The sequence below is a fragment of the Nipponia nippon genome, unplaced genomic scaffold (genome assembly GCF_047370975.1).
Source record: "Nipponia nippon isolate SJK-2023a ecotype South Korea unplaced genomic scaffold, ASM4737097v1 scaffold_4, whole genome shotgun sequence".
NCBI classification, from domain to species: Eukaryota; Metazoa; Chordata; class Aves; order Pelecaniformes; family Threskiornithidae; genus Nipponia; species Nipponia nippon.
In genome coordinates this window covers 112,818,337-112,835,181 of record NW_028262358.1, presented here as the reverse complement: position 1 = coordinate 112,835,181, position 16,845 = coordinate 112,818,337, and the positions used below count along the sequence as shown (strand labels likewise).

At 37.1% G+C, this 16,845-nt stretch overlaps 1 protein-coding gene across 1 annotated transcript in view; it reads left to right on the top strand.

The window, feature by feature from the left end:
* NBAS (NBAS subunit of NRZ tethering complex) overlaps nt 1-16,845 on the top strand; it is a 186,011-nt gene that overhangs the window by 152,563 nt on the left and 16,603 nt on the right. The window contains exons 49-50 of the mRNA XM_009466291.2: nt 5,597-5,736; nt 14,620-14,764. Of these exons, the coding sequence (XP_009464566.2) occupies nt 5,597-5,736; nt 14,620-14,764 (285 nt within the window). The remainder of the gene's footprint in view (nt 1-5,596; nt 5,737-14,619; nt 14,765-16,845) is intronic.

Here is a 16,845-nt window from a genome sequence, read left to right as displayed (position 1 = left end):
TCATGTATGATGTCCACAGCTTTATTTAACCTTAGCATTCAAGTCTATCATCTTACAGTTTTTAAGAAATACTAGGTTTCTAAAAGCTACAGAACAAACATTTGAGGGAACTTTTCATATTTGGACTCCTTCACGTGTGTCATGTGATGAGTAACTATAACGCAATAACAAATCAGTGGAACGAGATGATGAAGTCAAAACTTTGTGTGCTGAAAGTGGATAAAGCAAGTTGAGTGGTTTCAACATTTTGGGCATCAAATAGGATCTAATCTGTGAGGAAAGAGAGCTATATAAATTTTTGAAAGATTTTATCATCAGGCAGAACAGTTTGGGCTTTGAGGAGGGATTGTAAGTGCATTAAGTTTTTATTTCAGCACTGGATATAAAGAACACGCCTTCCAAGTTTGCTCAGGATGGCTGAAGTCAGATAAAGGGTATGTTTGTGCTCAGATAATGTACTATTGAAAAGATTACAAGTATCTCAACCAGCTGCCAGATTCCTCTTACCATTTATACTTTAGCAGTAGAAGCACCCAAACCCATATAGTTCATGTGTTTTTTATATAAAACCAAATGTTTTAAAAAGCTTGTAGGAATCTTGTCTGATGTAACTTCTTATTAGCAAAATGATGTCAGAACTGAGATATTTTGGCCAATTGTTTGATAAATAAGTGGACTCCAGCAGTAAATTTTTCAGCAGTGTTTTAGTTCTCTTAAGATTTGCAAGTTACAGCAAGTTCAAAACTGTCCCTGTAAGAGGATGGGTGATTAAACATATGCTATGTCAAGTCTCTGCTACTGGTAAGCAGATCATAACTGCTTGAGGAAAAATAGCTGTTTTGATGGCTAAAATCATGTAGTTCAATGAGGTGCATTGGGTGGCCATGCTCAAAGACATGCAAAATAATATATCTCAGATAAAAAGAAAATCTGACTTTTGTCTTCTGGCAGACCATAGCTGCTACACACTATAGCTGCAGTTTGCACTCTCATTCAGAAATGTGGTTAATTTTCTGTCTTGGTCAATATTGGAGAAAGGTGGACTGATTTTTACCTTTATTAAGCAGTGATAATATGGGATGAGTCAGAACTTTATGGGCTATCCTAACTACTGCTAATTAATAACAGGAGAAACTGGGAAAAGATGTAAAAGCAAGTGCTCAGGAGGAGAACATACAATTAAGAGGAGTTTGCACTGGTTCAGACAGCTGGTAATATCTAATGCAGTTTTAAGCAACACTCAGTGCTGTTTGTGTAGCCTGTGTTTTGCTTTGTTAATTTCCTATATATTTTTTTAAGGACCATTAGCATATGCAGATGTTTGCATATTCTTGATTTTAAACATATGTAGTCCCTTGTTGATAATGAAATTGTGTATTTTAACAGTTTAACATAAGGTTTGGTTTTACTTAATTTGTATTTTGTTTTATAATCTATCATGAGTATAATTTTTAAAATTAATTCCCCTAATTGACTTTCCCATTGTGGTAAATATTTGTGCAGCCTTTTATTTTAATGAAAAGCATGAAGCCAGCTGTGTTCTACTGCCAAAGAGAAGCCATGAAACGAGCAAAAATCAAAACAGAATTGAGCAAATCTGTTGTTAAAATGGAAAGTCTTTGCTTTCTTTTTCCTTGCTTTTGGTTTTGGTGGTTTTTTTCTTTTTTTCATATTCCTTTGGGATCATCTGAAGTTCAAGCATACTCCTTACTGCCTTGCTATAGGCCTCATTATTCTGTTTAGTGACAGATTCTTCTTTACAGGCAGCTGTGCTATCAGGGCTCTGAGCAGTTCATGGCAGGCTATCTTTGCATAGCCTTTGAGTATTTTAGAAGGATATCTTTTTGTTTGTTTAAAAAAAAAGGGGGGGGGGGCAAAAGCTGAGTTATAGTATTCCATTACCATGGTTTAAAGATGATCATACTGGTAAAAATGCGGTGCCTTGTTGCGTTACAACATTCAGAGTCATCTGAATAGATCATTCAGAGTCGCTACAAAGACAGTGTTCAGTTAAAAGTGGAATTTTTAATCTTTTTGCTGTGTTATTACAACAAAACAACAGGCTTAACTGACCATGGTAACTTCATCTCAGCTAGCTTTCACCTCTATTAAGATGAAATCTCTACCTTTTTACACAGAGCATGCTCTGTTCCTGCTGTGTGAGGTGCTCTCCCTCAGCCTTGGAAAGAAAAAAACAATAGAGAGGAAAGCCTATGTTCCCTGTTTGTGTGTGTGTATATACATATACATATACACACACACTTATACACATGTGTAGTAAATATAAATTAAAAAAATCATTCCAATCTGTTGCTTAAGTTTCTGCTTTTTTGTAGCAAGGAACTATCACTTTTTTGTGGTTTGATTGTAACTTCTATTTCTGGAGAATTATAAGGAAAGAATTAGAGACAGAACAAGATATCTTGTCATTCAAACTATAAAGCAATGCAGAAACTTTAAAGCTAATGCCTTGGTTTACTTCATAGCACTGATATTTAACTTAAAAAGGACTCTTCTGTTTTATAAGAATACCAATACCTTGAAATGAAGATTTTAAATGTTTTATTGTTGTCTGTGTTTCTGATACATAGTGTTGATCTTCTACTCGTTAGGACTTTTCTAGGGATGCTAGTGGGTGAATCATGCATAGATTTCAGTCATTTTGACTGTATGAAGGCATATACACACAAGTTAAATACAGGTGCTTCTCAGAAGGTACAATTTTAGACATCGTGCAATCTTATTTAAACCAGTGGGACTGCTTATCAATGTGTAATGTGAAGTGTGAACACAATCTTTGCAGAATCAGTGTCTTATTTGATGATGATTCAACTCAGGAATACTTTTGAAAAATATTCCTGATACAGTTGACTGTGTGACCGTTGTCACACACAGTCAGGCATTCTCGGTGTTAAAGCATGGGTTTACATCTGAATGTCAGCTTTTCTTTTTAAAAAAAAAAGGTATTTCAACAACCACATTGTCACAGGAGTGAAATAATGCTTAAACCATACTTGAAACACAGATGTATGTGGAGTATAGGCATGACTGATAGATGCAACAGAAGCATAAGATACACTGAAGAAGGGAATATGGCTAGGACTTTGAAGGTGGAGGGGTTGGGAGTTTAAGATAGGATAACACTAGCTATTTTTTTTTTTTTTTAAAAGTAATCATACTTGTCATCTATTTATCAATACTTAGGTATTTTCTATTTGTTGCTCTTTCAATAAGCTTCCATTTCCTCTATCCTTAGTCCTGCATTTTAGATCACCACATGCACGCATAAAGGTATGCATACTTATACACTATGTTGCTACTCTCTAATCTCACCTGTTTCACAGTAAATGGAAGTGACGTGCATTTAAAATGCTGTATAAAAAGTGAATTTTCAAAAGTTGTCTGTAAAAACTTAAACTATAAATAACTAACACTGTAGAAAGTTCACTTTATTTTTATTACTTTTAGTGGGAAATGTAGGCGACTTGAAAAAGGCCATTGTAGAAAGAAATATTGCAGAAATGCATGCACCATGTTTAAGAACAGAAAGGTAATTCTTCTGAGTTACTTTGATCGTATTAATGTGAGCAATCACGTTGCGAGGATCCGGCTGTCCAAAACACAACATTATAATGTTAGATTAATTAACCTCATTAAAAAAATGTAAACCCGAGTCTGTAAAGATGCATTATTAGGCAGAATTATTGGAATTCAGTTCATGTTGAATAGGATGTCTGATCCACTGTCATCTACTCTCTGCTACTAATAGCTCAATTTCTGTGATAGCTCTTCTCATCTATTAATATTGTCTGTGCTATTTCTTTCCATTTTTACCGTTATCATTAGAGAGATCTGAACATTTAGCCTGTGTTTTGAAGTAACATGCTGTTTGTGCAAATATATTAAAATGTACTCAATGGACCACTGAGAATGCTACTTACTTGGTTTAAATATTTAAAGAGCTAGTTGTCTGAAAAAGGAGTTTGGGGACAGATGAGCAGTGTGAGAGCTTCTGTTATCTAGATAGTACGTAATTTGCTAAATTGCTAAATATTTTTGATCCTTAGAGGTCAGAATGTCTTGTGTCCCTTCTACCCTTTCCTGTTCTTCTCCCTTCTCTTTTCAGCCTTGTGATTTAAATATTGAAGATGATAATATTTTGTATTAGCAGGTATAGATGGAATTTAGGGATATTACAAGTGCATAACCGATGTCTGCTGTGTGACATTTGCAGTACAGAGAAGTATTGTAAATGGACAGATCTCAGAAACATTTCTTCACAGTCTGAAATGTTTTCATATATGGTGCTTTCAGATGTACCCTGGAGACAGAAGTAAACAGTTTTACTGCACTAAATATTTTAAAGTCACAAATTATGTAGGCAACTCAATAAATGCATCAATAATGTTTGTTTTCCAATCTCTTTTGAAAAATTTGCCCTTGATGTATCAGAGTCGCTTTGAAAAGATGGCAATGCGATCTTTAATCTTTTAGAGTAGCTGTAGAACTAAGGAAAACTTTGTCCATGTTTGATGTCTTAGAACTACTTGGGCTGAAACAGAAAAGTTAACAGTTAATGCTGTGTATCTTCAGCGGAATTATACGATCAAACACTTCAGTTTCATATCCTGGAACTTTTCGAACTTTGGAAGAAAAATTCAGTGTTAGAATGCGTTAATAATGCAGAGGAAGCTACCTTGTTATTGTAACAAATTATTTTTAAACTCCAAGAACTTTTGTGCATCAGGTAGAGAGCGAATAGCTATTCCATTTGTGAAAGCCCTCCTAGTGTGATAGCCAAACTTTTAAACAGAAGCAGCTTCTCATTTATAGCAACCTTCCTTCAACAGTCAGACCTTTTGCCTTGTACTTTTTTACCATGCAAACTGCAAGCAGTAATTATCTGTAAAAGAACCTGTCATCAGCTGAAGTGAATTCAAGTCCTGGCAGAAGCTGCAGGTTTTAAACTTAGGTGGACACTTCTCCTGAGATAGAGTTGTCTGATGACTGGCTGATGGGGTGTGGGTTTTTGTTTTTCTCAGGTTCAAACACCTGTACAGAGAAATATTACAGTATTTGTCAGCAAATGTTCTTCACTGGGTAAATTAATTTAGAATCATCTTTCCTGTGGGAGAAAGGATTAGATGCTGTAAATTCAGATAAAACTATTGAATTTTCATAGGTGAGTGAGAGTAATATATATTAGGGAAGCAATAGACATACCCATTCTTTAAAAATAGGAATATGTGTGTATGTATATGTATCTATATATCGAGAAAAGGAAATTTAAGGAATTGGTTGTTTCAAGGACACAGAGATAAGATCCTCTGAACTAATTTACAAATGTACTTGTGTGGGGTTACATTGTTTTAGGAACAAACACCTAAGTCATTCCCCAACATCTGCGTGCTCTCCTGTTTTATTTGCATATAATTGAAAATGAGAGGTAAGAAAATGGGTTTCTGGGAAAATTATGTTCGCTGTGTTCCTGCATTGTTTTACAACAGTGATATCCTTCACAAATAGTTTGTTGATTGCTTTCAAATAATTGATTCCTTAAAAAAAAATATCTGTTGGATTTTTTTTTTTCTTTCAGGTAGAGATAACAGATGTTGAAAATGAAGAAAAAAGGTATGATCTCTTCCTGGAACTTCTGGAGTCTAGTCACAATCCGTCTGAGTTTCAGCACTTGGTTTTACTCCTTCAAGCTTGGCCACCAATGGACGTGAGCAATGGGTGAGCATTTCTTCAAACAGTCATGTAACAGAAGAGTTCTAAGTCTTCTTGCTTGATAATATCATGTAGTTTTCAGTCAGTGAATTCAAACATGGCTAAGAGGAGTATGACTTTTGGAAAGGGTCATACTGGGAAAAATAAAGGGTTTATTTAAAGCAGAATAGAATCAATCGATTTCTTGTAAAAACTGTATATTCATATGTAGTATGTGTCATAGAGGAGGCAGAAAACCATTTTATTGCCTGAACTGTTGCATATGACGGTTTTCTATCTACTTAAATTTAAGTTACGTATTTTGCTCTTATTTTTGACAGTATGTACAAAAACCATGAAAAGGAGTAGGAAGTTCTGACTGTTTTTTCCTTTCAAAGTTACACTTTGCAGAAAAACCTTTGAAAGTTAATCTTCAAATGGCTGTGGCAGACAGTCTGCAGGAGGTCTCTGAGGGTAAAGGTAGCAAGCAATGGTGCTTCTCTTTTCTAGATCCACTACCTATTTTTTCTGTCTCTGAATAAAGTATCCAAAAGTAAAGAATATATGCTAGGGCAGACATATCCTAGCCCAACAATTTAAAATCTAAATAATTATTTAAAACTTCAGCATTGCACCCATCAAAATAGGTATTTATTGAAAGTGTTAATTTGGCACATCTTACCTACATTATTTTTTACCGATTCTTTGGTTTTTGTCTGTGACTTCCTGAACACATTTAAAGGTAAAAATTTTAGCTGTTCTATTCTATAACTGATGATCACTTCTAAGATACAAGGATTCATATAATCTTATGTTATGAGGCAAAAGTGACGTATCTTTCAAGGACAGCAATAATATTAATAATTTTTTTGGCTAGCGAGTACAATGTGCCATGTTTTATCTGATGGTATTTAGGTTAGAGACATTAAATGATGCTTCCATTGGATTACATTGGGGCATTGATTACAACCTGTTTTAACTTGGGGACTACACTCCCCAAAGTGTTTGTGTGCATTGATTTGTCAGAAAAGTTAAGGCTTATCTTTCTATGAAGAGTAACTCCTTTGTGTACTTGTAGAGAACTGGTCCATTAGAAGGTAATCTCTAAGTGTTGTTCAACTTCAAGCCTGCAGTTTGTTTGCAATTTCTGGATGAGCATTAACCTAAATTCTTTGTGACAGTTTTATGAGCCAAAAGTTGTCTTCAGTGCATTAAGAAGTACGAGCACTGCTGTGTGATCTGTCACAATTTCATATTCAACTTTCCTTTTTAGTTTTGTTTTAATTGTAAATGAAAATTGGATGTCTCACAGTGTGTGGGAACTGTCAAACATTGTTTAAGGTAGTGTTTAGATTAAAAAAAAAAAGTTTTAAACTTATGGAACAAAGGGTCAAGTGAACTATTGCTGTAATTAGCAAAACTCTTTTTCTTTGGGTTGAACAGAAAGACTAAAGATTTTGTGAAAGGAGAACACTTCTTGTGTATAGACAGTTCTTGTCTACTGCTCTGTAGCAGAGAAAAATAAAAATTATTTAATTTTATCTCCCACTTGGTGTTCTGTTCCTTCAGGCTGACTTCCTAAAATGAAGAGAAAACAAAATAATGATGAAATGTGATTTGTAGTCACAACTAACAGTGGATTAAATTTCAGAGGTGGGATACCTCTAAGTTCCAAGATCAGTGAAGTCTGAAAATTTGTGCAAAATACTTAGATCACCTGTATCATAACTCATTTAGGATCCAAAGTAGTTAGTATAGCTCTTAGGCATTTACATAGTCGCAATTTTGACATAAAGAAATCAATCTGGTTAAGATAAGAGGCGAGAGAACAGGGTAAATTAATTCACAGCCTTATATGTGATTCTGTGATTTTCATGTATTTAGCAATAGCTGAGGTGAGAAAGGGTCTCTGGAGATGTCTGCTCCACCTTCCCTGCTCAAAGCGGGGTCAGCTAGAGCAGGCTGCTCAAGGCCATTGCCTTGAATTTTGAATATCTCCAAGATTGGAGACTCCACAACAACTACAACGAGGAGTTTTCTCTTATGTTTTAGTAAAATGTACTGTGTTTCTATTTGTGCCCATTGCCTATTGTGCTGTTGTTGGGCATCACTGAGAAGAGTCGCACTCCCTCTTCTTTACTTTCCTCACCAGGTATTTATACAATTGATGCAATTCCCCCAAGCCTTCTCTTTTCCAGGCTGAACTAGTCCCAACTCTCTCATCTCTCTCAGCCTCTGCTCATGGGACAGATATTCCAATCCCTTCATCATCTTTGTGACACTTTCCTGGACTTCAGTATGTCCATGTCACTTTTGTACTGGGGAGCCCAGAACTGGACTCAGCACTCCAGATGTCTCACCAGTGCTGAGCAGAGGGGAAGGATCACCTCCCTCACCCTGCTGGCAACGCTCTTCCTGATGCAACAAAGGATGCTGTTGCCTTTCTTTGCTGCGAGGGTACATTGCTTACTCATGGTCACCTTGTTGTCTATCAGGACCCCAGGTCCTTCTCTGCCAAGCTCCTTTCCATCTGGTTGGCTCTAAGCTTGTACTGATGGGTATTCCTTCCCAGGTAGGGGGTAGGCTTTGGATTTCCCTTTGCTGAGTGTCATGTGGTTGATCTCTGTCCGTTCCTCCAGCCTCTTAAGGTAGCACTGAATGGCAGCACAACCATCTGGTGCATTAGCCACTCTCTCCCAGTTTTGTATCATCTGCAAACTTCCTGAGAGCGTACTCTGTCTAATCTTCATCCTGGTCCTCAATGAAGACGTTAGAGTATTAGCCTCACTATAGACCCCTGGGGTCCACCAGTGGTCACCGGTCTCCAGCTGGACTTTGTGCCACCGATCACAGCCATTTGAGCTTGGCAGTTCAACCAATTTTCAGTCTGCCTCACTGTCCACTTATCTAGCCCATGCTTCATCAGTTTGTCAATGAGGATATTGTGGGAGATAGTGTTGAAAGCCTTGCTGAATGAATTCAAGGTACATAATATCAGCCGTCATCCACCAAGCCAGTCATTTCATCACAGAAGGGTATCAGGTTGGTGAGGCATGATTTCCCCTTTTTAAGTCCATGCTGACTATTCTCAATCTACTTCCCATCCTTCATTGGCTTGGAAATGTTTCCGGGAGGATTTGCTTCATCTTCCCAGGAACTGAGGTGAGGCTAACCAGCATGTGTCTTGAGACCTTATGCTAAGAAAAAAACACAACTTTTATCCTGTTATTAAATATTTTATTATTATTATTTAATAATTATATTTTATGATTATTTAATAATTACTGTTATTACTAAAACTTCTGTGTCTATCTTCATTGCTTTGACTTTGCCAGGAGGCTTTGGAAAGCCTTCAGGAGAAAATTGCCCCCTTCTCTTTCGTTAGTAACAGCCACTTATACTGGTTTCATGGAGAACCTCTGACTTGTAGGATTCCCAGATGTGATCTACAGTGCAGACTCCCAACTAGTTTTCTGAAGCTCAGCACCAAAATGGACAGTCATTATCTCCAGAGAAATAAAGAGTAGTTCAGATTTGCCAGATTTTCTTGAGTTTGCCTGAAACTCTAGACAACAAAAAAAATTAAGAAAAAAAAAATTAGCAGAGCAATCAATTGTGTTCATAATATAGGAAAGTTTTAGGCTTTAGCTTCTTTTTTTTTTTTGGGGGGGGGGGGGGTGGGGTGGTGGTGGTGGGTACAAGGCATGGTTGCCACCGTTGTTTCATTCTTCAGTTCTCTCTGCCAGCTTGAAGGGTGGGAAGAATCATCTAGTCTGCTCTCTTCCCTGCCTTAGCAGTGTTTTCCTTGGGGAGAAGACAATTGAGGCTGCATCTTGAAAAAAGTGAGAGATGTAGCTCTCCTCCTGCTCCTTCCCTCCTTTTTTATTGGTTCTTGTCTCAGTAGGAATGTTGCAGTTTGAGTTTCTTTCATTATTTATTTATTTATTCGTTTGAGTGAGTCAATGATGGTTCAGTTTTCCCTTCCCTCATAAGAGTTGTTCTGATAGAAAAATAGGGGCATTTTCACTCCCTGGGGTCTTTCTGTGGTTTCCTTTTATTATCACTTTTATTTCTGTTACTAACAATACTTGCAAGACTGGTTAAGTACTTTTAAATCCTGTGTCAGCAGGAATACTCATTGTGGCTTGAAAGTCCTTCTTTGTAGCTCATTTCCAGTGCTTTCAAAAAACATATGTGATTTTTTAATAGTAGACAGCATGATCATAGTTATGAGTCCTTTTTGTAAATTATTTTTTCCTCCACTTAGTTGTATTGGCTTAGTCAAATATATTTTGGAGTTCTGTGTTGGTTGTTTTTTTTTTTTTTTGGCATGCTTTGGTTTTTTGTTCTGTTTGACAAGTCTAAAGGACAAACATTAAGTACTTGTTATAAGGACTTAACCTAAATTTAAATCTAGGCCGTATAATTACACATTTTATATAAAACTAAAATGTGTATCTCTTACTTTTGTCTGCAGAAATAATATATTTGGTGTGCAGAAATGTTCTCAAATTTTGACTTTTATAATCAGTGTGCTGTCATTCAAATGAATTTGCGTGAACTAAAAACATCTGTCTTAACATCTAATAGCACTCCTGAAATGAAGTTCTGTCCTCATTCCACCCTCAATCCTACCACCGCAAGTATGATTGGTTTTAAAAAGTCAGGTACAGCTCTCTTTAGTATTCCTTGATATGAGACAGAATTCATTCCATAAACTCTTGTGAAGTAGATTTTTTTTTTTCTTTTCAACTGCTTGTTGTTGTAGTGCACTGGGAATATAGTGCGCTGGGAATAGTTTACATTTCTTTTTTATTATTTTGAATTTTATTAATTTGTATTATTTGTATTAATGGTTGGAATTGATGATCTTAAAGGTCTTTTTCCAACCTAAATGATTCTGTGATTCTATTTGACTTTGTAAACCCTGGAATTATTCATGCCAGCCAGGAAGCAAAGGCTGTGCTGTAAATAGGAAGCCCAGCAACAATCAAAAAAAATCTTTGGTACTTTCCGCCTTCTTTATCTGAACCTTCTCTCCTCTCTCTCTCTGTTGTTACTGACGGTCATATTCCCATCTCTGCATCTTTGGGAAGGCTACTGCAAGCATGCTCTGCTCCGGGGTCTTCTCTTCTTGCATTGCTCATTTTTCCCTCTTCTGCCTCTGTTGCATGCTTCTGCCTCTGGTTCATGCTTCCATGTTAACAGCATTCATTTATGTTTACCACCCTAGGGTTTTTCTTCATATATGTTCCTGAAATTGTATTTCTGAAAAACCTACCTTGATGGCTGGGTTGGAGTAAGGAGCAGGAACTGTTTTGTTAGTGAGGTTTGCAACAATCCCATTTTAAAGCAAGTTGTATTAAATTCTTGAGCAAAGAGGAAAACTGCAAGCAGTTAAGCCAATTGTTTAGCCATACGTATTAAGATTTTTGCTTAATCTTTACTTATTTTTTTTCTCTTCTGCTTCAGAAAAGGGTCGTTGTTGCTAACTGATTGTTTACTGCCAATATAATTATATGTGCAGGATCTGGGGAATTAAAGTCTGAGTCATCTGAATACTTAGAATTTTGTTTTTCAGCCTAACAGTAAATATCTAATATTATAATTGAATATAAAGCTAGAAAATACAATTTACATTCTATAAAGGCTCAAAAGGAGGAAGTAAAAGAACTGAAGTTTGGGGGTTTTTTTAGTAGCCTTTTATTTTTTTAAAGAATTTTTGTGGCCTCTCTGTTAATAAGTCTGTGCTTTTTAATGTTTTTTTGAGTTCTTGTATTTTAAAACACTCCAGCTAGAATAATGTTCATTATTCACCTGCAAATACGATTCTCTTCATATCATAATCTGCCATGTTGACTGTGAGGAAGCAGAGGAGGTAGCTTGGTTGTTTCAGTCAACACTCAAAACCATATACTTTTTAAAACTTTATTTTCTCACCCTTGTTATGTGTGCATGCTCTTCCATCTAGGTGTCTCATATTCAGATGTCATTTTATGCACTTCATAAAGATGTTTTTAAAAAAAGATATTGACAGTACTTGAAGCTCTGCAGTCCTTTGGAACTTGCTGCCTACATTCAAAAGGCGTTTTTTATATTTATTTTAAATATTGATAAGGTATTTTGGAACTCGAAAAGACCAGCTTTTAGTGACTCAATACTTTAGTTCACTTTTCTTTTTTTAACTTAATCCAAAATTTCCCTCTTTTGGTTCTGGACAAAAAAAATAATGCATTCATGCTGGTTTTGAAATAATTACTTTTTTCATGTTGAGAAATAACTTCTTACTTAACCATAGTTGAACTAAGGTAAAACTCAGGAGAGAAGAAAACTGAATTCTAGCTGTAGGTGTCAGATTTTTGTTAGCCGAATCTTGGTTTTATTTAGAGATGTCAGATAACAGATATTTGTTAATAGATCACACAAGTATTTTAAATAATTATAAGGAATTGTGTTGAGAAAAGCTTTATATCTGTAAAGTATATGTCTGATACTTTACTTAAATAGACTTGCACATGGCAAGCCTTGTGGCCTTGCATCTTTCTGATTATTTCTAACTTCTGTGTTTTGAAGTGTGATTTTTGTTTTCTTTTTCTAATGGAAAATTCTTACAGGTTTTCTTAATGTACCTTGGAGGCAGCAGCTATAAAAATGGAAATTCGTTATGACTCTCCATGCCTCTAAGCAAGACATGGATCACATAGCAGGAGCTATCAATTTGACCACTGGCAAAGATGGAGTTGCGGGGATTTTTTTTCTTCTCCTAACCTTACTGGGGGTTCGTAGTTTAAGTGCATCATGTTCTGCTTGTTGAATAAGCTGGCATCCTTGGGTTCAACCCATCAGGTTGGAAGGAGAGGAGAGGAGGAGCTCTGCTGTTCCCAGCCAGACTTGTGGCAGCTCTGTGCTCAGTGACTGTGACTGATGGAAAGTCTCAATTAAGTTGTCAGAAGGAATAGAGATAATGACTTCTATTTAGTTTGCATTCAAAGTTACCCACTCCTAGCATCTCTGTCTGATTTTCACCTTAGGATATAATGTCAGCTTCATGTAGAGCATATTTATTTGTTTACAGTATGTACTTTTGAAAGTGGAAGATGAGCAGGAGAGAGCTGTTATATATGAAATAGCAGATATTGGTAGTTGTCCTCTCCAGAGTTGTCAGACCTAGTCCTTGGTATCTGTCAGTCTAACAGAATCCCTTAATGGACTCATTTACAGTTTTATTAATGTGTTACTTTCAACAATTGCTGCTAAATAATATCTTTGAAAAGCAGCACTTTGACAGCACTTTACTATTCCTTTCCACATGTGCTGCATGACGGCTTGGATAAGTGCACTCTGTGCTGGGTTAAAAACTGGCTGGACGGCCGAGCCCAGAGAGTGGTGGTGAATGGAGTTCAATCCAGTTGGCGGCCGGTCACGAGTGGTGTTCCCCAGGGCTCAGTGTTGGGGCCGGTCCTGTTCAATATCTTCATTGATGATCTGGATGAGAGGATTGAGTGCACCCTCAGTAAGTTTGCAGATGACACCAAGTTGGGTGGAAGTGTCGATCTGCTGGAGGGCAGGAAGGCCCTACAGAGGGACCTGGACAGGCTGGATCGATGGGCCGGGGCCAACTGTATGAGGTTCAACAAGGCTAAGTGCCGAGTCCTGCACTTGGATCACAACAACCCCATGCAACACTAGAGGCTGGGGGAGGAGTGGCTGGAGAGCTGCCTGGCTGAAAAGGACCTTGGGGTGTTGGTTGACAGCCACCTGAATATGAGCCATCAGTGTGCTCAGGTGGCCAAGAGGGCCAATGGCGTCCTGGCTTGTATCAGGAATAGTGTGGCCAGCAGGACCAGGGAGGTGATAGTGTCCCTCTACTCGGCATTGGCGAGGCCGCACCTTGAGTACTGTGTTCAGTTTTGGGCCCCTCACTACAAGGAGGACATTGAGGTACTAGAGTGTGTCCAAAGAAGGGCTACAAAGTTGATGAAGGGTCTAGAGAACAAGTCTTAGGAGGGGTGGCTGAGGGAGCTGGGGTTGTTGGAGAAGAGGAGGCTCCGATGTGCTACCCATTTCTGTCAGTACATCCAGTCCTACCAAGTACACCTATCACTAACAGAAGTAGCTAAGCATCTCCATCACCTGGCAAATAGTGGCTGTAGGCCAAGAAATGTTCCAGCAACAAAACTTTATGGTAAACGTTGTCTTTGCCATCATGTGTGATAAAATTTACTTGTATCTACTGTCTGCCGTCTGTTTAAGTCTGACTGTGTAATGGTGACACTGCATGAAGTTCTGTGTGGAATGAAAAGAACATTTTAAATATGTAAAACAAATGTATCTGCATCCATATCTACTAACAGACAAGTGCAGATGCATTTACTTTCACTCTCCTACCCTGTTTGGATGGGCTATAAAAAAAGTTTATTTTTGTTTATACTTGTTGGACCTGAAAATTAAAATATGAATCTTGGAAATATTTTCTCCACTCAGAAGCAAGAGACAGATACTTGAGAAACAGATGCTGTTAGAATGTGATCAAAGCAAACAAAATTAGGAATGCTGGATTCCTGTCACCCCTCCTTCGATACCATTCTGCTAGGGAAATCAGCTGGTATAAAGCCAGGAGAAGCTGTTCTTATGCTATTCCAATTTGATCAATCTTTACCTGGTGCATGATTTCTCAGGGATTATAACAGCATGTTATAATTCAAAATACTTTAAGCTTCTTTGTTGCATTGAAAGAAGGATGGCATCAAAATAGTAACTTGTCTCAGAACTTTTTCCTCTCTCTCTCATGAGATTGTACTTTACTTCACAAAAAATAAAACAAAACAAAAAAAAACCCCACACACCTACAGAAAATGGTAGGGTTGTGTATATTTATATTCCATATACATATCTGTTTTTTCTGGGCAGATCATGCACAGATGATAATCCTTGGGTGAAACTGGGGACTGTTATGCTACAGAGATGCCCACCTGAGGAAAAGGAGAACACAGGAAATGAAATTTTGAAAATCTGCCGTTCTTTGTATGAGACGAAGCACATGCTCCCTGTTGAGGTAAGTTTTAACTTTGGGTCATGGATATGAGTCTTGTTTTGGGATCCTAACTACAAGAAAGATGTTGCCATACTGGATCAAGTCCAGTGGAGAGCTAACAAGATGATTAGGGGGCTGGCGCACGATAAATGCAGAGAGGCTGAGAGAATTGCAATCATTCTGTCTTAAGAGATGGCTGAGGGAGATCATATTGCTGTCTTTAAATACGCAGATGATGAAACATGTAGAGGAGGTGGAGCCAGCCTGTTCTCAGAGATGCTCAGTGATAGGACAAGAGGCAATAGAGACAAGTTACATCATCAAAAATTCTCATTACATACAAGGAAAATGTTTTTCACCATTAAAGTGGTGAAACATTAGAATAGGTGGATGCCTAGAAGAGACATCCAGAAGACCCTAGAAGAGTCTCCATCCTTGGAGGTGTTCAGAGTTTGACTGGATCATGTCATGGGCAATCTGATCTTGTTGGACTTGCTTTGAGTGGGGGCTAGTTGGATTAGCTGACATTTAGAGGTCTGTTCCAGTGTAAATTATTCATTGAAGTATTTATAGAAAGGCTTTAATAGTGCATTGTCATTGACGTTAGTGTTGCAAAAGCTGTTAATTAAATAATCAGTAATTTTCTCACTAATAAATACATAAAGATTTAGTGAAGAATCCTTGGAAAATGTGTTGGTGGTAAAAAAAACTAATATACAAGTAATTGCTTTGTAATAATCCTGGTGTTCTGTCCTACTTAACTGTGTATGCATACTTCAATACAAGCATCGCTTAAGTATAAAATTATTGAAGTACTTTTGTACATAAACCTTGTATACTAATGAAGACAGATTTGAGAAATGCTTAATAAACTTCACACAACTTTAGAGTAGTTGTGCATATTTTTAATAGGCTGATTAATCCCTTATAATCATCTTTATGCAATCACAGTCTGTTGTAGAAAACAGCTGATGTTAAGACTAGAAGCAGAATAGAAACAACACATTCTCTTTAAAATACAGACAGGTGCAGCGTGGTTTTTTTTAAATAGTCAGACAGACTGATTTGAGTCAAGTTCAAAATCTAAGTATAACATGATTCCAGAAGGTGTCAGTAAGCTGAAATGATAAATACATTTATTAATTCATTCATTCCACCAAAAATTTTGGAGGAAGGCAGGTCTCCCTGTCCTTGTGACTTGCGTAAGTATATGTAGCTTTTCTTTACAAGGCGTTGAATGGCGCATCATAGCTTGTAAACTCATGATCTTACTCATGCACAGGAGTAGTCAAACTTCGTCACAGTAGAATTTTCTAACTCACCTCAGTGAACCAGGAAGACAAATCCCACTGAGGGTCACTGTTGCACAGCAGTCAGTTCACCAAGAGTTCTGCTCCAGAATGGGTCGTGGTTTGCTCAGTTCTCTTAATTGAGTAAACTTTTTCTTGAATTCCATAATAAGACCTTATTTATACACAGTTTTGGTATTGGTTGGCAGCTTTGATTGGAGGTGCCTCCCTTTTTTAATGGTACAGGATGCTGGAAGAGCCCTCTGTGTAGGTGTGAATATACTGATACAGTATGAAGATATTCTGGTCCTCAATCATAAAACAGCTTTACCAATGTAAAATACTGTTTTTTTTTTACGACTAGAATGCTGTACAGCAGCAGGAGTTGCACTAAAATGTGTAATTGTACAGTTACCTACAAACACAAACTATATTGCTTTAAGTCTCTGCTTGGGAAAAGGAGGAATGACATGGATAAATTTAAGTAAGTTATTTGTATGCACAGCTACAGTACTTAAGTGCACAAATTAGAGACTTGAGATCATGTGGCTGAATAAGATGAAAATCTGATTACTGACAATTAACCTGTTTAGATGACTTCACATTTCAATAAATACATGATTAAGAGTAGATGATGGAATGATGGAATGATGGAATTCTGAAAACTGAGAGATCAGTTTATCCCCATGAATAACATTTGCCATTCTGAAGTCCAAAGGTTGTGATGGAAAAAACGTTTAACTTCAAGTCATGATGGCATAGAAGTTAGAAAAACTGTTTCTTTGGATGTAATCGGAAAGATTTCTCTCTTCC